This window comes from Gallus gallus, chromosome 8 (assembly GCF_016699485.2).
Source record: "Gallus gallus isolate bGalGal1 chromosome 8, bGalGal1.mat.broiler.GRCg7b, whole genome shotgun sequence".
Classification (NCBI taxonomy): domain Eukaryota; kingdom Metazoa; phylum Chordata; class Aves; order Galliformes; family Phasianidae; genus Gallus; species Gallus gallus.
The window spans coordinates 6,146,651-6,168,691 of NC_052539.1; the positions used below are offsets into that span (position 1 = coordinate 6,146,651).

General features: G+C 41.6%; 1 protein-coding gene across 1 annotated transcript; it reads right to left on the bottom strand.

The window, feature by feature from the left end:
* Positions 1 to 612: 612 nt before the first annotated feature.
* On the bottom strand, positions 613 to 20,525 carry AXDND1 (axonemal dynein light chain domain containing 1). Its single transcript, XM_025153041.3, has 26 exons — positions 20,495 to 20,525; positions 19,718 to 19,873; positions 19,079 to 19,260; positions 18,610 to 18,710; positions 17,896 to 18,016; positions 17,401 to 17,486; positions 16,508 to 16,564; positions 16,264 to 16,369; positions 15,446 to 15,567; positions 14,707 to 14,847; positions 14,194 to 14,298; positions 13,531 to 13,651; positions 12,853 to 12,954; positions 12,119 to 12,282; positions 11,249 to 11,312; positions 10,584 to 10,818; positions 7,991 to 8,204; positions 7,290 to 7,383; positions 6,414 to 6,622; positions 5,739 to 5,835; positions 4,622 to 4,732; positions 3,667 to 3,804; positions 3,383 to 3,514; positions 2,053 to 2,144; positions 1,461 to 1,612; positions 613 to 738 (listed from the first exon to the last, which is right to left on the bottom strand). The coding sequence occupies exons 1-26, from the start codon at positions 20,508 to 20,510 to the stop codon at positions 638 to 640; spliced, it is 3,219 nt and encodes a 1,072-aa protein (XP_025008809.3). The 5' UTR covers positions 20,511 to 20,525; the 3' UTR covers positions 613 to 637.
* Between the last annotated feature and the right edge of the window lie 1,516 nt (positions 20,526 to 22,041).

Below are 22,041 nucleotides of genomic sequence, written 5' to 3' on the forward strand. Positions count from 1 at the left end.
TGTTCCAGCAGGATTTTTGCTGTTTAAGGTATATAGAGTTGGCAGAAACTTGTAATTTTACCTTCAGGAGGTATAGATTTAAAACTTCAAAGAAAGAAAACATCATTTAAAAATGTACTTCAGTGTTACTGATATAGGGTAGGTTCCATAATAGAATTTACTCCAGGGGAATTGGCAGAGGCTGTCTGGAGCAGACATGATTCTTGACAGCTTCAGTACCTGCTCTTCAGAGATGAGACTGTGTCAAACTTCAGAGTCATGCCAAATCCAGGCAGCTGCTGCTGTCCTGGTGGAGCTTCATAACCACACAGACTATCCCAGGCTGGGGACTGACTGAGGCAGAAGCCCTGGGTGACCACCTCTCTGGGTGGTTTGGCTTGTTCAGGTTGTAGGGGTACTGCATATGGGCATATCAGTGTACAGGAAGGGTGAACAAGCTGTAGAGATGCTAGAGCTGTGGGAGGAAGTAGAGGACAAGCACAAGACAGGTGTGGAAGTAGTAGAACCAGCTGGAAGAACAACATATGTGCCAAAATGGCACAGAGAGAGGGGTAACTAATAAAGTATAAAGGCAGTGGACTGGGGTGAGAAACTACTCTGAATAGTCACCAAGAAACTGCTCAGGTATTTTTATTTTTTATTTTTTGCCTTTTCTGGATCGTTTGGGCTGGCCAGAGGTGGGAGTTTTGGGAGTTGAGCAGGCTTCCCCTTCAGGCAAGCTTTCTTGTAAACATTTTTCTGAAAGAAAAAACAAACAAATAACAAAAGCCTTTAAAATGCGGAGTAAATATGTCTAAGGTATTATATATTTTAAAAAATTAGTCTCTCCTCTTACTTTGATATCAAAGAGAGTATACACTAAAGTGTTTAGAGAAGAAGTTCTAATTCCCACTTATTCTCCTTCTTCACATCTTATTTCTGAGCAGATCCAGCTGAGAAAGGAAATGTATTCATTTACAATAAACATGCTACCTAAAGAACTGACTGCCACACCACGTGGGCAAAACCAAGCGATCAGCAGCTGGAAACAGCAAGAATACCCTCTGCTACAAACACAAAAGGTATGTGGGATGTGAAGGCACCTGAAACATTACTTCTTGTCTACTCACAAATCAGTGATTCAAAACAGACCTTGACTTTAACAGTACTTAAAAGGAAGGTGAAGCCAATTACGGTGACATCTAATATCCACAGTATATTTAGACCTGGCGTCATATGGCAAAATCAAACAAAATTATTTTCTCTCAAAAACAGACTAAGTTCAGCAGCCCTTTCTGCCCCAGTCTGGAATGAGAGTAAAAGCCTCCTTGCTTAGCCTCTGACAGTGAGTCTAGACAAGACCCTGGGACATGCTCAGGAAGAAAGGAGCATGTGCTAAGTGGGACATGAATGAGGTATCCTCAAAAATTGCTTCCTACTCTTGAGTCCAGGAGAGGGTTCAGATCACTGATTATCCTGACCTTGCCCTTCTTTAGGTGTTGGTTCTGGGACGACTTTGTCCCTTTTCTCCAGCTCACTCTCTAGCTCCTGGATTCTCTCCAGAGCTTCTTCCAGCTTCTTTTCAAAATCTTCAGATCTCTGCTCTGCATTCTGAGCACGGATTTCTGCTTCTCTGAAACAAAGAGGCAAAGATAATGCTGAAACCTGAAATCTAGGCAGATGCTGGCAGGATACTAAAAAAAAAAAAAAAAAAGATTTAGAAAGCTGAAATGTGCAGTGGAATTGAACAACTCCATAAAATACTCCATAAAATACAGTTGTGGTTTCAGAGAAGGGCAGTGTTAAAAGAGCTGTAAGAGACGGGGACTTCATGGCACAGCTATGTAAGCCCTGCAAAGTGAATTAATTTTAAACTCAGCGTTTGCTAACAAAGTGTTACAAATTATGACGTCTTTAGCTAACATCACAATCAACGGCTTGAGACAATCTGAAGAGAAAGAAACCCAAAACTAAGCCAACAGAGATGGCTGAAGCAGAACCTTATCAGAAAGCAGAACAGACATAAATGAAACCCTGCCCTGCTTATTCCTCCAGCGTAGGACTAGTACTCACAGAAGCTGCACTTGCAGATGTTCCAGCAGTGCCAGGGCTTCAAACTCTTTCTCAGAAAAAGGAGTTGACGACTTGCTGGCAGTCATCTCCCTCTGGTTGGGAAGAACAAAACCTTCCATAAGTTCCATAATGCAACAATGCTGCATTTCATCTAGAATATTGTTTGGTTGGACATTGCTACTGTCTCTGTACATGGTCACAACACAGGCAAGAACTCAGTATCAGTAAATCATGTAAAACCAGAGGCTAAGTCAAGCATTTTCTTTTGATTGGATCTGATCATGTACTGACATTAAAAAAAGACTAAAATCACTTCCTGATTTGGACACGAATATCTTGCTGGCACTTAGTCTTGGTTGCATGGTTGCCCATGCATTCATTGGGTTACAGATGTTGGAGATGGCTATAGCCTGACCAGGAGTGAACTAAGCAACAACCAATGGCAGCTCCTCAAATTGTCCAGCAGGCATTACTTTTCTTCAATTGAAGAGAAGAGCCAGGGCTTTTCTGGAGTCCCATTAAAAGACTCCTACTCTAAGCTTAGGAAGGTTACTATGATTTCCAGATATTCATTTTTACTACAAATCTAAGTTCATACAGACACAGTCCTGAGTCTCTCGCTATCACTGCACTAGCTGCCTGCCTCTAAAGCACTGAGAGCAAGGCATATTTAACAATACAGCATACGTAAGGAGTAGGACCATCCACTGACAATTTGCTAAAGCTCCACAATTCATGTACATCTGGACTCTACTCTGAAGGTCTGACTAGCCAGGAAGTGACAGGAGAAGGCAAGCTGTATGACTTCTGAAGAGCAACTTTACAAACTGATGCCTTTAGCCTGGACTCCTCTTCCAAAGTGTACAATCCCAAAGGTAAGTGGAAAAAATGGAGACCCAGGAGGCACAGTTGGCCAAAAGCAACCTGAACTTCTCCCATCCCTAATGTTCTGAATATCTCTGAATCTCTTCTTCCGCGTGTTCAGCACCAAATTGTTTTTACCATCCCAGGAAGTGCTGGCAACACTCACACAGTCTCTGATGATAGTCCTGGTTCAGACTACATATATCACTTGTTACTGGCCCCAAGTTCATGGTACAGGGCAGGAATGCATGAGTCACATGGATAAACTGGGGCAGCAGTAACTGTGCTAATGCATATTTTTTAGTGGCAAGAAGAGAGGAATGAGAACATCAGCACCTTTCACTGATGCAGCAGGTCCAATGCAAACATTAAACAGTGTCTGACAACAGAGTCTAAATAGAAAGCTAAAACCTAGCTCCAAATCTCTGCCACGTGCTAAAAACATTAGTGTAGTAAAGATTCCTACCCCTGTAACTGAAATGATGTCTGACTTCAGGGACTTCAGGTGGATGTTGGAGTCTTGTCCTACATATCTGATCATGTCTGCAGTAGCTTCATCGCCTTCACTCGTATCATCTGTACTAGCACCTGGTTGCTCCTAAGAGAGAAAATGAACAAGAAATAGGAGAAATATCACTAGCTCAGTGACATTCAGGGCAGGTAAAAGGCCATGTTTCCCATCACATGCACCAAGCAATACAAAAATCCCAACTCTGCTGGATAGTAGCATATTGCAGCTACTACAGTCACCTGCATAAGAACAATTTTCTCCTTTACTGTTGATGTTTCTTTCTCTGTTATTGGTTTCTTTTTGCTGTTGGCATCATCAGCTTTAAGCCCTTCTTGAGTTGAAGAAATGATAGTGTCCTTCAGCTTCAATTGCAATTCCTGTAAGGCACCATAATGATTTGGTTAGTACCAAGTCCCTTTTGTCCATCCAAATAACCCAGGCGAAATGGCTAGTCTCTGACTTCCTCTTGCACACATTTAGACTTGGACTTCATATATTTCATAAGCAGGACCCACTGTGGCATATCTGCTTTTTATAGGCTATTGTATAGAGAAAAAGAAAGGCAGTGCATGGCCTACAGCAGTGGCAATATACTGTAGTACTGACATACTAGTCATGAGTATACAGTTAGTCATGACTAAAATCACTCTGCTTGAGGGCTGAATTGAGAGCTGATGCAAATAATTTGCTCATGATAATAGATCTAAAACTATTTCCTTGTCATCTGAATTTAGGTTGTTATGTATGACATTACATCAATGCCAGGCCAGCCATATAAAACACATAATTGTCGCAGGCAGTGTCAGACACCCATCCAGCCATATAAAGGATTAACTAGAAGTTCAACCTGATCTGGGCAAGCCAACCAAAAGAATTCCAGCCAAAGACCACACCAACGGATGAAGCAAAAGCTAGCAGGCACCATGCTGAACTGTTCTACCAGTACAGTAATACCTCCTAGCTTCAGTGAAGCTTCAGTTTTGCCTCAGTAATACCCTCACAAGAAGCACAGTGATTTTTAACCAGTTTACAGTCTTCATTCTTCAAAGCTTTAACTGCAGCTTTGAGTACACAGAGGTCTCCATGCTAGATCTTCCCTCAAATTGAATCATAGCTGCTTCATTTAGAAATTTTTTAAGCAGATCTTCATTCAAACTGGTTCAACATAGAACAGCAAATGCAGTCAATATATACCTCTGATCCAAAGAGGTTTCTCAGTTCTTCTAAATGCAGAAAGGAGACTGGAGTGCCTTTGATCTCTGAAAGGAGAAGGCTACACACTTGAATCCAATTATAGCACTCAATCTGAGAAGACATAACAGAAAGGAGGTGTTATTGATCAAAAAAGAAAAAAAGATCTGTGATCATAATCATTCAGTCAGTTAAATAATTCCATCTTTCTATCTTTATCTGTTCCAGGGACATGCATGGACCCTTCCATTCACACCTCACAGAGCAAATGGAAGACATTTCTCCAAGCTTCCAGACATGGTATCCATCACTGTCTAATCACTCAATTCCTTCAACAAGCTCCACCTCAGGTCAGTGCAGAATGTCTGTCCCAGCCCACATGGGGAGAAGTGAAGGAAAATCGGAAGGTTTACTTTTTCACTCACAAAGCTAACACAGAACAGAAGCTCAAGTATCCTAGTCCCTGAAAAGAAGCTTCTTGTATTCCTTGTAAATATCTCATCTGTTCTGTACTCAATGCAGTGGTGGGTTTTATGAAGGGTCTACATCTCAGGTTCCTGAAACACAGACAAAGCTTGGCTAAACACTGAAGATGACAATGGAAGCAATTACCAGAGGAAGAAGTGTACATGCTATCATGCTCCTTGCACTGCTTCAAATAAAGTTGCCACCATCAACATATATTTTCAGTAAGAGCTCAAGTATAGAGTAAAGGAGGCAGAAGGTAGGCTAGCTGACTGCAAAACATTTCAACAAAGTCTGTATAATGGTATATTGCACCAAACACCTCCAGAAACTCCCAAGCATTGCTCAAATCTCAATTTACATGGCTATGACAAGCTCTAATATAGAGGTGAATCTAACGTCATTCATATGGAATAGATCTAGCAGAACCTGAAATAGGATAAGAAAAACATTAAACCCTAGTCATGTTCAATTTTATCCACTTTTTACTCCCATGGAGTCAGTAGGAAATTTGAGGGATCAGGGTAGTTCACTGGAGTGGTAAGAGGCTTCCTCCTTGAAAATCATCACATTTATTTTTCTCTACCTTTCACAAAGCAACTGTGGTCTCATCGAAGTACAGACCTAGACAACTGGAAACACAGTCGCCTTTTACCTTCAGCTTATTCAGCTCCTCTAGCTCAAAATCAGCTTCTGAATCCTTCTCTAACCGTTTCTTTCGAACGATTGCACTGACAATCTCATGGCAGCAGCTGCAAAGATGAAGAATGTCATTGACACTGCAGGAGTGCCCTCAAATGCTTTCTGCCTTTCAGTCAACATCCTGTTGCTGTCAGCAAGATGTATGAGCTATCTATAAACTTCTGTACTAGAGAGCAATCCTCACCTGCACCACTCACACAATGACCTCCCAGTCAGCTTGTTTGTGCCTGTACTGTACTAGCTCATAGAGGAAATGTGAACACAGATGCTGAATTAGGTGCAGGCTTTGCTCCAGATGACCTGGACTGCAGACTCACTGCAGTCACAGACTCAGCCTATACTGCTTTACATCCTCCAGAGGTGATGCTCAGAGGTGTAGGCAGAGCCCACAGAGTTACAGATGCCAGCATGTTTTATAGCAGTACCCAGCTATAAAGCAGATACTGCCATTCTTTCTAGATGTGCCTATCTTACTAGGCTCCCTCCAAATTCCAGTAAGGACCATTTTTAGAACCTAGGAAAAGATCTAAGGAAAACCAAATTGATAAGATCAATTGCCTCAAGGCACACTACGCATTTTTTCTTTGATGTGCCTCCTTTAGTCAAAACTGAAATCCTCTGTTCATACCTGACTACAGAACCAGACAGTTCACACATCTTGGCAACCAGCTCTTCTGCTTCTTCCTGTAGTTCATGAGCACTCTGAAGTCTGAGCTCCTTGCCCATCTCAGAGTCTGTCTCTTGCTGCTGGGGACACTCAGAGGACAAGCGATCCGCTATCATATACCGCAGCAAATTCACCAGCCACAGGGTCAAGCTTCTGTGCAGTTCAGTCACCTGCACAAAACATCAGAGCAAATCTAAACCAGTAATAAATGAACAGTCTTATCAAGTAGTCTGAATTCAGTGCATTTAACTTAAGCCAACATTCTGCCCTAACTCAAGGAGCAAGCTGACCCAATAACAGAAACATTTACCCTCATTTTTTTTCTCCCATATTCATTCCCATCACCAACAAATATTTTCCTGCTGCGGATCTATCTTTCTGCAAGTGTTTGTTCAGCAACATGAGCTCTTTATCAGCTATGTGGCATTCTTGTCCATTTTTCAGCAGGAAACCAAAAATCACACGTTGTGCTTGTAAAACATTTAGAAGATAAGTAGTGAGAACCTCACTAACACAAACACACACACAAAAAACAAAAACAAAAAAAACCCACAGAGCTAGCAGTCAAAACAGTTCTCTGAACAGGAAGTATCTACATTATTCCAGAGGAAAAGCTTGCTATAGATTAGCAATACAAAATTCTATTGATACATTGTTTAGTGCACTATTTTTAGTAGTCTTGATACATTCCACTGGCTGGAAGGCAAAAGCCACAACCCAAACAAGAAAGAAGGTGTTAAAGGAGAAACAAGCATTCCTCTCAGCTATGGTCTGTCCAGACAAAAACTGGAGGAAACAGTGAATCCTAAATACAGTGCTTTACTTGCTTCCACTTACTTCTTCATTAAGACGCATGGTGCTCTTCTCAACCTCAGTATTCGTGGACATAATCCATTGCTGAATCATCTTAAAAAATTCTCTAGGTACCACCCTTAAAAAAAAAAAAGAATCCACAGAAAGTGACACCTAACGCACCACACCCAAGGATCTCCTGTCCCAAAGACACCTTTGTTCCCAGCTCAAGGAAAACAACATTTAGCACACCGGATGCTGGGGACATGGCACAAGCAGTTTTATTAACACTGTGGTTGTGGGTGAGCTTGTCATTTGCAAACAATCTCTGACATATATGTTGTGCATGTGCTCTGCAAATACTTTATTTCCTGATGATATTTGCCAAAGAAAATAGAGCACAATGAGGAGAAGTATGCCCCCACAAATCTGCCCTGTAAATTAATCACAAATTGTGTTTTTTTTCTTCAAATGTCAAGATCTCCAAACAAGTGGCATTCTGGGAAAAACAGTGATGTTCCAGGAGTGATATTGTAGCCACCAACTGTCTCAACAGATATTGCCAAATCAAAGCAAATGGCCAAATCACAGCAAATAAAAGGCAGCCACCAATCATTTTAACACTTCAGCTGATCACAGGTATCCCACTGCCAGTTTCTTCTGCCAGAGTCCCCACAAAACAACATTTTTCTTTTCTTATGCACGTAGTTTAATGTATAAGGCACAATTAACACCTCTGTCCTTACGGGAAATGCAGTTCCATATCATTTTCAGCTTTATGCAACTGGCTGGAGCCTATAACGCTCATTAATGCATCCACTTGGGCCAACCATGAAGGAATCATGTGATAAAATGCCTGCAGTTCAGTTTCATGCATGCCAGAACCTTGCGTTAGCTTTTGTGCCTTGAATAACCAATCTTCCATGCTTCTCACCAAGACTGTCAAAAGTCTGGCTGTGCCTGGAGGGGAAGAAAATACAAACCTTTAATTACATTCTTTCAGCTAACAAAAACAAAGCTCAATTCAAAGTCCTTTGCCAAGAGGGATGAACAGCTTATGTGAGATCTGGCTATACTTAGTGCTAAGAACAAACTGTTTAGTAAGCACTGAATTAAAAGCAAGTTGAAAGAAAATCTGCTTGATGTGAAGCCGACTTCCCTTCTTGTCTTGGCAGATTTGACTTGTTGCATAAAGAAATGTGATGGTTTAATAGAAGCATTTTATAAAAAGCCCTGTAGTTCTCTCCAAAAGAGATACTATATAAGTAGATATGCAAAAATATCTGGATAGGACAATAAATCACATGTTCATTCACTCATTTGGCATACGCTGATGGATGTTCTTTGATTGCTGGGATTACGCTTGAAGTTAACAATGGTTGCTCCTGATGTCCAATGTTTAGTCTTCAAATCCTGCTAAGGTCTTCATGACATCTTGTTTCAAAGATAACATGTTACACACGTGGAGGTGATTACAGTTTTTAAAACATTTTAATGACTCGATTTCCCCACTGTACTGCTGTGGTATGGAACTGGCTAACTTCTACTCTGGACTAATAGTCATGCAGTTGGGATGTTCAGACTGGTAAGAAGGGGAAGAAGTTACCCTCCAGGGTTGGATGGTAACAGAACACACTGTGGAAGCCCCACAAGTAGACAGGTATGCTTTGAGAAGACTGCCTTATCTTATAAACATAATCAAGTCTCCAGCAAAAGAGAAGACCTCGCTGGACAGGTCACTCTGGTCCCAGCCACCAAGTTCAGTCAAAAACTTGATCTTACAAAAAAGGTATGATTTGAGAAACAATCAAGGAAGAGCAGAGGTCTTAAGTGAAATTTTATATATTTCAACCTCATATGCCATTGTTCTCTTTGCATCTTTAATCCTTGTCAACAAATACTAAACCTTTTGTATTTCGGTCACATGATGCTTGAGATCAGGTCACCCAATCTTAGCAGATAATAAATATTTCAGGTAAATGGATATCATTGCCTTACAGAACAAAATTACAATAATTACAATGGTTTCAGTATTTTCTCTCATCTATTTCTTACAGCCACTTTCTTTTTCACCCTTTTTTTTCCCAACTTTTTTTTTTTCTCTAACAGTAGCTGTAATGTAAAGAGATGGGATGCCTTGTCTCTTCTCATAGGCCATTAAATGACGGAGCAGCAATGAGTCCAAGCAGTTCAAATACACTACCTTGTATGGAGGAAGAGAATACCTTTACTGTGATCCACTTCCCAAAACCTTTTTAAAAATAAGCTAAACCTCCTTTTTCTGGACTTCACTGATGGAAGCAATTTTGTATCAGAGGTCAGCACTGTGCCACCTAACCCTTTGTTCAGACCACTAATAAATACAAAGACTTCTGACAACCTGCTGTTAACTTTTTGCCATAATATCTGGTCAATTATGTCCCTGCTTCATTTTCCTTCTTTCGCTTTTTAATGAGAACTGCTAGGAGTATTTACTTCTCTCAGCTGTCTTCTAGGTTGGACAGACTTACAGTATCTCACCTCCTTTAGCTGAAATATAACATGCAGCATAAGATAATGTAGGAAAAAGCAAAGGGTAATGTTATGAAAGACTAAGATGACAGAATGAGAAGCAGCTTAGCGAACATGAGCAGTAGTTCTAGACAGTACATATTCAGTTTAGTCTGCTAAAAGAAAATAAGATGCTTAAAAAACACCAGCGATGAAACAATTCTGAAATTAGAAATGAGTCAAGGCCTAGGAGAGGCAAAGGTTGAAAAGGTTAGTTGCAAATTACCCAACAAATGTTTGTTATCTTACACAGAACATGATAACTTTATATCAGCAAGAAAAACATTTATTTGCATTATTTATTATCAGTATAAATCAATATCTAAATTTAGATAACTTTGTCTTAATGATAAGGTAATAAAAAAAGTATTACCCTCTGAAACAGCATTATCAGGTTAACAAACTCTAAAGTAACATTTTACTTTAAAACTTAAACATCTATTCTTTTATTGTACATTTGCTTTCTTTTCCACACATTATTCACCTAGTCACAAACTACACACGGTCTGAACTTAACACAGCCTATGGCTTATGTCTTATTTGTACTGCAATTTTCTTTGATTGTATTACATTGCATTTCAGATTCCAGATATTCTTCGTGTATGCAATTGAGAGTCAAGTTTTTCAGAGTTTATACCTCCAGTGTTTTTGGTTACGAAAATATATGTAGGGGTCAGACATTAGCTTTGGAAAACTTCAGCACAGATTATACCAACTGGTCCTTTATTACCTGCTACTTCCCTGGCATATCCAAAAAAAGACTGAACTGCAAAAATGGTTATTTCTTACCATTATTCCCACTGATCCTTATATTATATTGCTGATAGAGTTCACATGCACTTTGCTTTATTTCTTCCAGAACAGTGTGCTGTGAAGGCAGTGCTTCAGTTAAATCCCGGTGTCGACTCAGCACCGTTTCTCCTAGCTCTGTCCAGTGTTCCTGTATCCTGGCAGCACTCTTGAGACTTTCAGTCTTGGCTAGATATGCCTCCCCTGCATACAGCTGTATGTCTTCCTTCAGCATCTGAAAGAAGAGCAACAGGCTTACTGTGCCCCCAAACGTTGGACCACCCTTTAGCTGCAATGGAAAGGTGGTAGAGATCAGGTAAGAGAACGATGAGGAATTAATGAGCATAAAGATGTCATAGTAAGTACAATAAATTGGTAACTTACTCCAGGAGGATGACAACTATGAATGCTTCTACAGATAAATTATATTAATCAGTAACCAGAAATGGCAATCAGTGCTCAACTGTGTGCAAGTCTAATGGCTGAGCTGCAGTATTGGTCAGTTACAACTTTTCATGTGTAGATTCTCGGTTGAAGCTTCAGAACAAAAAATTGAAGGTGGTTTATTCTCATTCACATTTGTGATGGGCATAGATACTGACAGCAAGTGGTAATTTGCTGAGCATATACCACTCACTAGTATGTCCAACCTCCAGAAATCTTACATTTATTAAGAGCTCCGTATCTTCTAAGATTTCATCCAATAGCTCTTCTTTCATCTGAAAGGAACTAAGCAGAAAAAAAGAAGGCGTGAAAGCTGAGAAAAAAAATCCTTTAGTAGTTTATGTAAAACCAAAGTCAAGATATACTGTATGCATACCAAGTTTGTGATACAAATTATAGCTTGGAAAAAAAAAAAGCCCAAAACACCAAGCCCTACTTATTTGGTGATTTTTGTTCTCTCACTCAACATAATGCAAACACAACTGTGGTTAAGAAAATCAGTTATTAACATATGAGTCAAGTATGTAAAATGACATCTTTTGTTAGTGCATACGCTGTGTGCATTTCTGCATTTCGCACCTGCGTTTGTCCTTTATTTAACATATAATGATTGACTAACAAAAAGTCCATATACATTAACATACAAAAATACTTTGCATTTGGAACTCACGTGTCTTACAGTCTCATTTTGTACCTTTACTGCTCTATTGAAGCATTAATGCATGTGTCATGAGTGTTAAAATGAATCAAACTAAACAGAAGAATTCTGTCATGGCAATCACGTCTGCAAAAAGGGAACTCTGGCTCCTAGTAGGAGGGTAAAATCCTTGCTCTACTGGAGTCAGCAGTAACCTCACCACTGAATTCAACCACAAACCTACAGCATCACTCTGGAGCTACCATTAAGGACCCAATTATCAAAATAAACATGTCAATCATAAAAGCAGAGCAGTGAGGGATATGAAAAATACAGATTGTAACAAATCTCACTACATCTGAGAGTAAGGAATTCTGTGCATGCTTTGACCTGCTGTCATGGGGCAAATGTTGGGGGAAATGACTACTACTCCCAGTCCCTCCAGGCTACTCACAAGTTTCTGTGATGGTACTGAAGCCACTTGTTGAGGCTTCTGCGCACAATTTGCAGTTTTTCCTTGCTGGACTCCTCCAAATGTTCTATCTCTGCTCCAACATGACCTAATATTCCTTTGAACTGCTCGGTCTCCTCCTGTAGATCAGCAAGGTCTCTCAGATCCTGCAGCCATTGAATGGGAAAACAAATGTTGCGACTATTTTGATTTGAGTTGAACGAATTCTCCCTTCAGTCTAGGTATTTTGAGATATATCTATATATCAGAGATCTGGGAAATTTCTGTAATTCCAGAGCAAAGCCTCATAACCCCTTTGATGCAGGACTAAGTTGGCTCACACTTCCCAGACATTCCAGAAGTGAGCACTTGACTCTCTGCTGCTTGTATGCTACATAGAGACCGTGCAACTGTATACCTTCAAAGACAAAATTTCACTAACCTGGATCTGTTTGGGTTTTATGGCGATGGGACAAGGAGAGGGAAGGATAATACAAAGAAGGAAAAATAGAGGAAAAAGAAAAGCTTGAGGTAGAGGAAAGAGTATATGGAGTTATGAGGGAGGGGATTGGAAAGACAGCAAGCAAATTCAAGTTTTAATGCTTGTTCAAAACTAGATCAAGATTTGAAAGTTCTAGTAACAGCAAAAGTACTGAATGCTTCACTGAGTATCAGAGAGCTACATACGCCACACACACAAACACTTTGAACAGGTACCCATGGCAGACAAGTCCTACCTTTGAAGACAAAAGGACTATGAAATGCCTGAGAACTTTGTTCAGAGCCTTCCCACCAACATGGAGCCTGCGAACCAATGTGAGCTGGTTTCTTTCTATTATCTGAAAGAAACATTATTTTCACTGTTGTCTTTTGAGAGAAGGGACATCTGAGAGTAACATGAAGCTCTACCACCAATGAAATAGAGTGCAAGCAAACGAAGCCACTTACCTTAGAAATAAACTTCTTATCCACCAGACAGACCAAGAATGTAGGTCTGCTAACGAATTTGAAACTTTACTGAGGAAAAAGTAAAAGATCGCAAACAAGAAAAACACACAAGCAAGGAAGCGCAAAGTTAACCAAGAATGCTATTTTCTGCAGCTTAAGGAACCTAGCTACAGTATTCCAAGTTTTGGAGAAAAAGGAAAATTTTCATCTCCAAGTGGAAATATTCATTCCACAGTTCTTCCTGCACAGAATCTGGAGGTCTGTACTAAAAATGCTGTGTGAATCAGCTGGAACAAACCAAAACAAAACATGAAATACAACAGTCCCCAGTAAATGAGGCAAGAGATGCGTTAGCACCCAACAAGATTAAATAGAAACATTCTTTGGGATGAAATTTGCTCTTGGAACAAGTCTGCCTGCTGTGATGGTCTCTACCTTGCCGTGTATCACTGACCTCCCATACTTACCTTCAGAGCCAGGTCACATGCAGCTGAGCTCCAAATGTCTCTCTCTTGAGCTACTGCGAGAACCTGGTCTTCCAGCCTTCTCCTCTGTAACTCGTATAACTCTCGATACTGTTCCAAAAGGCTAGAAGAAAAAGACAGTGAAGTTTGTCCATGCTTCTTATTCACATTTACTGTGTTCCTTCCAATTCTAAAGACATTTCATCTTCTTCTTTTCTTCCTCGGTCACCTTCCACACAAGTCTGTGAATTCACAGTTCCTTTACCATGAGCTGCTACAACACCATTGTGTCAATATCCTCATGCCAGGTTTCCAATCTCTGTTGGATCTAGACTAGCTGTTTTCTTCATGACACAAGATTCCTGCAAGTGAATCCTGAACAGTCAATCCAAATCTGATACCAACCACCTCGATACTTAGTTTTTTAGGTATCTGAAGATGTCTACAGCCCCTTACAAGTTCCAAGCTGCAGGCTCTAGAAGCATTTTAAACAGCTTCCTGTCCCTTTGAAGGGTTCAGGACTTAAAGAAAAATAATGGTGTTTGTCACAAAGAGCCAAGCTCTCTTCCCCAGAAGGAAATCAATCCTTACTTCCTCTTCCCAGCCAGTAGAACAATACCAGCATGCTGCAGAGATCTCCCAACCTTAACTTCGAAAGCAACTTACTTTGCATTTGCCTCTGCCTCTTGCATGGCTGCAGCTAGCTCCTCTTGAGCTTTTTCTGCTTCTTTGGTCACCTTGCAGTCATGTTCTCGTACCTCACATAACTCTCTGAAACAGCAAGGAAGAGCAAAAATAAACTTAGCCCAGCCCAAAGGTCTCTGCTCTGCCAAACACAGACTGGTTTCACCATACACAAGCATCTCACTATAGAGTTGAAAGGCATTTTGAAAACCACCTATTCCTGTGCACACAGATTGCTCCTGCAATCCCCTTCTTTGCAAAGTGCTAAGGAAAGCAGGTGGTTTAACCTTTATTCTCTGCTTCCATGCTGCACAGCTGACAGTAAAAAGGTAGACTAATGGTGTGAGGAGGCTCAAGTGTGGTCCCTGTAGCTTTGGCTCAAATTAGAAAAATAATTGCCTGCTCCTATGGAAGAAGGATTTGAAAACTGAACAAAACCAATATGCTAAGCTGAGTGCACTGAGATCATTTTTTAGGATCAGGAAGGATTCAGACCTGGACAGCTGTGCAACACACTCCTTAAAATAGAGTAGTTCTTCTGTAATATGTCTGTCAACCAGTCGCCGAGCCATCATTTTTCTGTAGAGTGTCTTCATCTGCTGAGGAATACGCTCCAGGAGATCCACATACCTCTGTCTTCAGAAAAGAGTAAAAATATAAATTTTCCTGACAGTGAAGATCTGAAAACCATTCCTTTGGTTTTCAGATGCATGTGCATCTGAAATGCATGGTTCCTATGCACAGGAGCATATCTAGCGGGCAATCTTCTGACTTTTTGGACTTGGGATTTAAAAAACTCTGGAACAATGTAATTGCTACAAATAATGGTAATCTGTGTGTGCGGTGAAAAAGAGCACAGGAACCCCAGCTGTGAGAGTAGTTCCTATTCCACATGTGAAAGAGGTATATTTAGCTATTGTAGCTAATTCCACATGTGAGAACTTCCATTAAATGTCACACCCATAACGTGCCTGCATTATCAAGTGTTGTGACAGTGCCACTGCAGCAGGGTTCAAGCTCCCGGTTACATAACAGAGGTTCATTAGCACTGGTTGTTAACTGGGCAGGGCAATCCTATTTTACTTCTGGCATCAGACCCCGTGCCAGTAACACTGTGACAGGCTAGCTTTGTTAGGCAGTGACATTAAGAAAGATCTGCAATTGCTAATGCTGCTCCTGAGAGGATACTGCCATAAATCAAGAGGGGGATTAAGGGTGCTTGGCAAATGATGACCTGAGTTTAGAAAGCAGCTGTCCTCTCTCCACGCAGTCCACGCTGACCTGCCGAATCAGCTCATGGAAAACTATGTTGTAAATGTTCTGCTCCGCCTTGATCAGCTCCAGCATGTTCTGCAGCTGGCAAAACAGACGAGACAAACACCAGCCTTGCAGAGGCTGGCAAATCTCCTTCATCATCAACTGAGATTGGCACAGACCACTAAATTCTTCTGAATCTAATTTCCCTCTTGAAGAGGTAATGGGAAAGAGAAAGAGCCATCCTGCACACATTCACAGGTTCTTCAAATTTGTTATGCTCTATCCTCCCATTAACATCTGTGGGAGCTTTTCTGCTAATTCCAGCAGGAGTTCATATTGAAGCAGCGCTATACATTTTTCAAAAATCCTACTTTGTCCATTTAAACCTTCCCTGTTACTGTGCAAGAATAATAGAAAGTAAGCCCAAGCAAAGTACAGAGGTTTTTTTTGACACGTGTTTTGGTAAATGAAGGTTTCCAAAGATCCATTTTTAAACACAGCAGCCTGTCTGCCAATGAGGAGATGAGATAGCCACTGCTTTATTTCCTCTGTAGTAATGCCAGATGCGTCCCTTTCTGGCATTTTTGCAACTGCTACACCAGCAAGCTAACTGCTTGTTCTTCAAGTATCATACAAAGACAACCAGATGCTCAAGAGGGCAATCTCTCACTCATGACAGCACCTACAGGCAGATGGCTTGGGCAAAGTATAACTTCTTGGAGGCATCTTAAGCAGAATCGAGATAAACACTAGGGAAAATGATATTATTTTTCTGGATGTGAGTGAGTTATCCACCTGTGAAGGTCCTGTTACTCCAATCAGCTCATCTACTCCAGCTTTTTCCAACATGCTGTCCATTGCCTCCATCAGTTGTATGACCTGTAACCTCCCGGGAGGTTTCCTGACAGACCAGAAAGAGACACATCATTATTCTATATAGTACATTATGATATTTTCCCACAAAATGGAATTCAAACTGTTGTGTGTTGTTTTGTTTTTTTTTCTTTTCCCCAGTAATAACTTGATTCAGGGTACATACATGGATGGAAACAGACGTAGTCTTTTTTCACTGTCTTCAAGCAGAGTTGTGTATTTACTAAAAAAAAAGTATAAAAACTGGATTATAAAACAGTCCTTCCAGTGCTAGCTAAGGAATCCCTACGTCCCACGTACCAGATGATCACAGTAAGATAGAGAAAGAAGGGTGGGGTTGTTCTCAGTGGGAGTATCCAGAGCCTAAAGTGAAAATCGGACCTCCTGCAGCTGCTCATCCAGCTGACACACCAACAGGAGCTCCTCCTTGCCACCAACAACATAAATCTTGTAGGAACACTGAAGGTACCCAGCAGCCTTTTGGAGTAAAGCTTCATAAATGTAATTCTAACTTACAGCCTGAAAAACTGAAGATCCCAAACAAACAAACCCACACCAGAATGGTCAGCTCCAAGACATTAGCAGGCCTGAATGAACTCCAGCGAGAATAAGAACTACCCCTTAGTCTGCCCAGTGTTGCTACAGAAAGCAATTCTAGAAGGCAGGTAGAAAAACAAATCAAAACCACTAAAAAAAAAAATAATCAGTGGCAACTCCCAAAAGTTTCCTCAAGAGATCAAAAGAGACTTTAGCTTCTACATTCATGTTCAACTATGGAAAGATTTAGTAGTAATAGCCTACAGGAAATCCTCCTTTACCCTCCCTAAAGCAATAGAGGCAAAGCAAAGGTGGCTCACGTTGCTCTGGTGGGCTGAATGCAGCCTTACCATTAGCGTGGGATTTGTAAAACCACTTTTTTTTTTTTTTAAATACTCTCCTCAATTGAAAGAAGTTCATTTTTTCCAGCGTTCTCAGCCTATTAGCATTTTACCCCTCCATTCTGAACGGCGGAAGCTCTACAGCTTGAGAACAAATCCTGGTCAATCAGAAAACACTTACTCATCAAAGTACTTCAAGGGCAAAACTCCCTGTTTTCTCATGATGTGAAATTCCTCGGGAACCAGACTATCTGCTGGGGTTGCTTGCTAGGGATAGAAAAGAGAGAGCGTTAAACATCAGCATAGAAGATGGCGTGCAAATACTCAGTTTCTTGCCAGAGATGGCACAGTTTTGGCAACGTGGAGAGCAAAGCTCACAGGGTGACTTTTCATGGTGCTTTTCTCTTTCCTGCTCAGTGTAATTAGAGCACAACAGAAACAATCCACATTTGGAAAAAGATGAAAAGAATTAACGCTGAACTGTGGCGGGGAGCTGAAAGACTGTGAACTGAAGGGAGAACAGATTACGTTTAGGATCAGGGTAAAACACTAAAATCATTTTGGCTCAGAAATCAAACAAAGCCGCAACCCGTGGCAACACTGTGGGTGTACTTGAAGAATTCCCTTCTCCCACTTAATGATATACATAGAAAAATAAAAGAGGAGCAGCACTCACAGGAGTACTTGAGACTGTACCACTGCTTTGTTCTTGAGGACTCCGAGAAAAAGAGCTTTTGAGAGCCACTGTTTTCTTATCTCCTTGGATCATCGCAACATCACACAAGTAAGAGACATCCCTGAAACAAAGGGAAAGAGCTGCACACTGACCCAGAACACAGGCAACCTACCTTTCTCTTGTTATTGGCCTCTTCCGGGCCTCTTCTCAATCTATTATTGAGATAATGTTTGTTTGGCAGATTAATCTCACATTGCCTGTCACTGGCCAAAAAACTGTTTTTCATGCCTCTTGCCAATATCTTGTCACATACATACCCAACATCTGATAAAAACGGTAGAGGAGCAAAGCATTTTTCAATTCCTAGTGCTATTTAAGTAATGCTTATTTACAAAGAAGTGTAAAGCTATTCCCTGCTAAGTCCATTAAAGCCAGAAGAGCTTCTTTTCTTAATCCTAGATCAGAGTGTGCCAGTGAGCCTGGGATCCATTGGAAGAATGCTTCCAAGGAGAGATCATTTAGCAACTCTTTTTATTTATTATTCCTGAAACACCTTTCCCGTGAATTTCACCCAAATAAGCTCAGCTGGGATAGCTGATCCAGTTTCATTAGGCAGCACAGACATCACTAGAAAAACTGACGGAAAAACCTATCTGCATTGGTAGTGCTAATGTCTTTCCATTGCAGTCAACTCCTTATCCCTTCTTTGCTTACCTTCCAGCGCCTGTCAAGCTGACAGGGTGGTCTGTCAGGTGTCTGAACTTGCTCCGACGATTAGGATAATGCCAAAGCCGATCTGGGGTTTGCAGGCAGCCCTGCAGACAAAGCACACGGGGCTGTCACTTCTTAGCCATAAATGTGCCAAGGAGCGGGAGAGGTCAGAACGACTGTCTAAACAAACTCCATGTAATTATTTCTGTCTCAGGGCTAAAGAAACCAGCATGGACAAAGCAGTTGCTACGAGGGGTTCACAGCAACACATGGGTGCGTGTTTACCATTTTGTAGGCATCGTAAGACTGTGCTTTGGATCCATATCAAATGACATGATCAGAAAAATGATGTAACACAAGATCAGTTTATCTAACAAGGTTGGCACCCTTCTCTTTCACCAACAGAATGAAGACGTGCCCCTAAGAAAGAGTCAATTCTGGACAATAAAAAGCAGAAGATGGAAGCACTTACCCTGAAGCCCGCTATGTTTTTTGTTTTTTGGTGGGACTGTAAGTAGTCTGGGCTGCCAAGAGAACTGCTAGCACAGGTCAGGGCTCGAAAAATCTCTTCCGGAACAAAACCGTACTCCAGGGAGGGAGAAACAGGCCTGATATGGTCCAGCATCCTCGATGTACCCCTTAACAAATGGATCTCTGGAAAGCAACGTGTCAGAACACATTTATTCTGCTGATAAAACAGAGGACTGAGAAGAACTGTGAGAAGTGCCCACTCCTTTATCCCAAAGCAGAAACAACTCTCTCAAACACAGGCAGCTAACCCCATTTTTAGCAGCTGCTGAATTTTTGGCGAAGCCTAAAACAAGTTACCTTCAAACTGTGAGGGACAGTGGCACTAAATGCACAACCATGCCAAGCTGTCAGGTATGCAAAGGCCAAGGGATGCTGTAAGCAGCTAAAGTTATTTGCGTAAATCCATTACCCTTCTTGAGGATTTCTACCAGTAGACTTTCTACAAAAACATTAACACCCTGAAATACTAGCAATTGCCTAAACAAAGGCAAAGCTTAAAACTCCCCTAGAAAAGCATCCTGTTGTGAAAAGGAACCCAAAAGGACACCATCCTCTGCCCAGTCTCCAACCCCAGCTGTACCTGAATGGTCCTTGCTGACAGATCCCATGCACGAGGAATTGCTTATTTTTCTTCCATCTGCCTTCAGTCCAAGAACTGGCATTCCTTTAGGGGGCATGGTGAAGAGGTGCTTGGGTTTTTTATGCTTAACCAAGGAAGTTTTCAGAAATGAACAACCTAGAAACAGAGTCAAATCCACCTTTGTACTTCATACGGTTAATTTTTTGTGTGTGTTATTATTTATGAGGGAAAAAAAAAAAAAAGCATCTGACACTAGATAGCTCAGTTAGAAAGAAGCACCTGATGCTTTAGTTCCAGGCAGGAATACCCAACAAGAAGCTCGTAAATGGCTCTACAGAGGATGACGCTTGAAGGACCATCCATCCCATTATCTACTTCAGCTCACAAAAATGCATTTCAGAACTGACATGGCATCAACTTGATTCACAGATGTAGAAAAGTCACAGGTGTTTAAATCAAATATAACTTCTGCAATTTATTAACATTTAGCATCACAAAATGATAGCTCACTGCACTTAACGAGACCATCAGAAGAGTACTGTTCTCCAAATGCTACATCCACTAAAAGAGTGCTTGATTTTATCATTTTCAAATAGGGTTAAGAACTAACAACCGCTACTTTTACACATCTAACAACTGAACCAGAGACTTAATTGTAATTGAATTTCTCCATTAATAATACTGCTTTTCCTTCTTGCTTGCTAATGAAAAAAGCATTATTTTTCCATTAATTTCCACTAATTTCATAACCCCCAGGGACCCTCATGTGAAGCCTACCCTTGCCAGTGCACATTGTTCTTTATAAATACTCTTTGACCTCCTTATCAGCTGTATCCTTTTGTACTGCGGATTCCAGTTAGGAAACATTTCTTTGACTGCATAGAGATGTTTGTGCATGTAGATATAACCAAAGAAAAACTGGGTAAAACTTCTGATAGCTGAATACATTGCAGTGGTTTCGTCCCACTCTCCACTCCTCTTTAAAAACCAGTGCTTGGCAGTACATCGTATTTCCACCACAAAGGATGAGAAGATTGATTAATGGTGTTGTTCTGTCACTACTACAGCTTAAGGACATAGAAAAAGACTTCAAGCATGTGGTGCACAGCTGGAAAATAGCACATTAAGTTCCTGGCACACAAACTCTTTTCAGGCCCAAAGCAAAAGCAGAAATCACCAACACGATGTACATTTTGGCAGTTGTTCTGATTTAATACGGGTTAAGCTGGGAGAGGCTAGAAACTCTAGTCTGTTCCAAGAGCTACAAGCCCTTTCCCAGTGCTCCTCTGCAGCTCTTCCTCAGCTCCGAGAACATCCTCTCTTCTAGCCAAGGGGCTGGACTGGACAGAGGCTGTGCTAGGGGCTCGCTGGAGCTGGGCACAGAGTTTCAAGGCACCCCACAGCCATCATCTTGAAGTCCCTACTGCAGACCAGCAGCTCCCAAACCTCCCAAGTATTCCAGCTCCCACACTGCACAGGGAGCAGCAGAGCCCCCCCATACCTGCTAGCTATTACCAGCCGGGCAGCTCCCCACTGACTTCCATCGCTATGGAAACAGAGTACTGCCATCCCCACGTTCTGGAAGCAGCTTCTCACAGCAGCTCCCCTCCCAGGACAACCCCACACCTCTTACCCTGCCCCAAGCCCAGCCCTACTGCCCTTCCCCTTCTTCTGCCACCCTCATCCCAAACCAATCCAGAGCCTCGGGAAAGAAACAGGCCAAGACAGTTTTTTTTTCTCCTCTAATAGGAAAATATATTTCAACTGCTGTAATACAGTAGATTATAAACGGCTCCTCTGCATGACAGAACACAGTACAGGTTGCATATACGTGGGACTGCTGGTACCAGGGGCCAGCAGGTGGCTGCTGTGCAGTCCTCTCCTTGCACGCCTCTTCCCTGCCACACTGCTGCCAGATGGAGACAGCAATGGCTTCTTCACCCTGGAAGGGAGGGCTGGTCTGGCTGCAAGCACCAGAAAGGACAAGGGTGAGCTCAGCTGGCTCAGAGGCACTGCGCAGAGCTGCTTCACCAACCTGACGCCGCAGAGCATGCGGGCCTGCTCCTGGGTCACACTTACACTGGACTGCCAGCCTTCCAGCCCAACTACATTCAAAAGGTGGGAGCTCAAACAGCTCAGCTGTCCATTGGCAGGTGGACTGATCATGTCAGTACCATTTTATATTTATAAATACATTAGGATCTCCCCCCTCCCACCACAGCATATACCACATGCCTTACCCAGGTGGCAGTCACAGGATAGCATACAGTTAACAGCTCAAATGCAAGACCGCTTCACTTTGGAAGGCAGAAAGCAAAGCATCC

Coding starts and splice junctions, on each gene's coding strand:
- AXDND1 (XM_025153041.3), bottom strand. Junction 3,805..4,621: donor GAAACCTCTTTGGATCAGAG/GTATATATTGAC, acceptor GGTGCCTTACAG/GAATTGCAATTGAAGCTGAA. Junction 1,613..2,052: donor CATCTGCAAGTGCAGCTTCT/GTGAGTACTAGT, acceptor TCTTTGTTTCAG/AGAAGCAGAAATCCGTGCTC.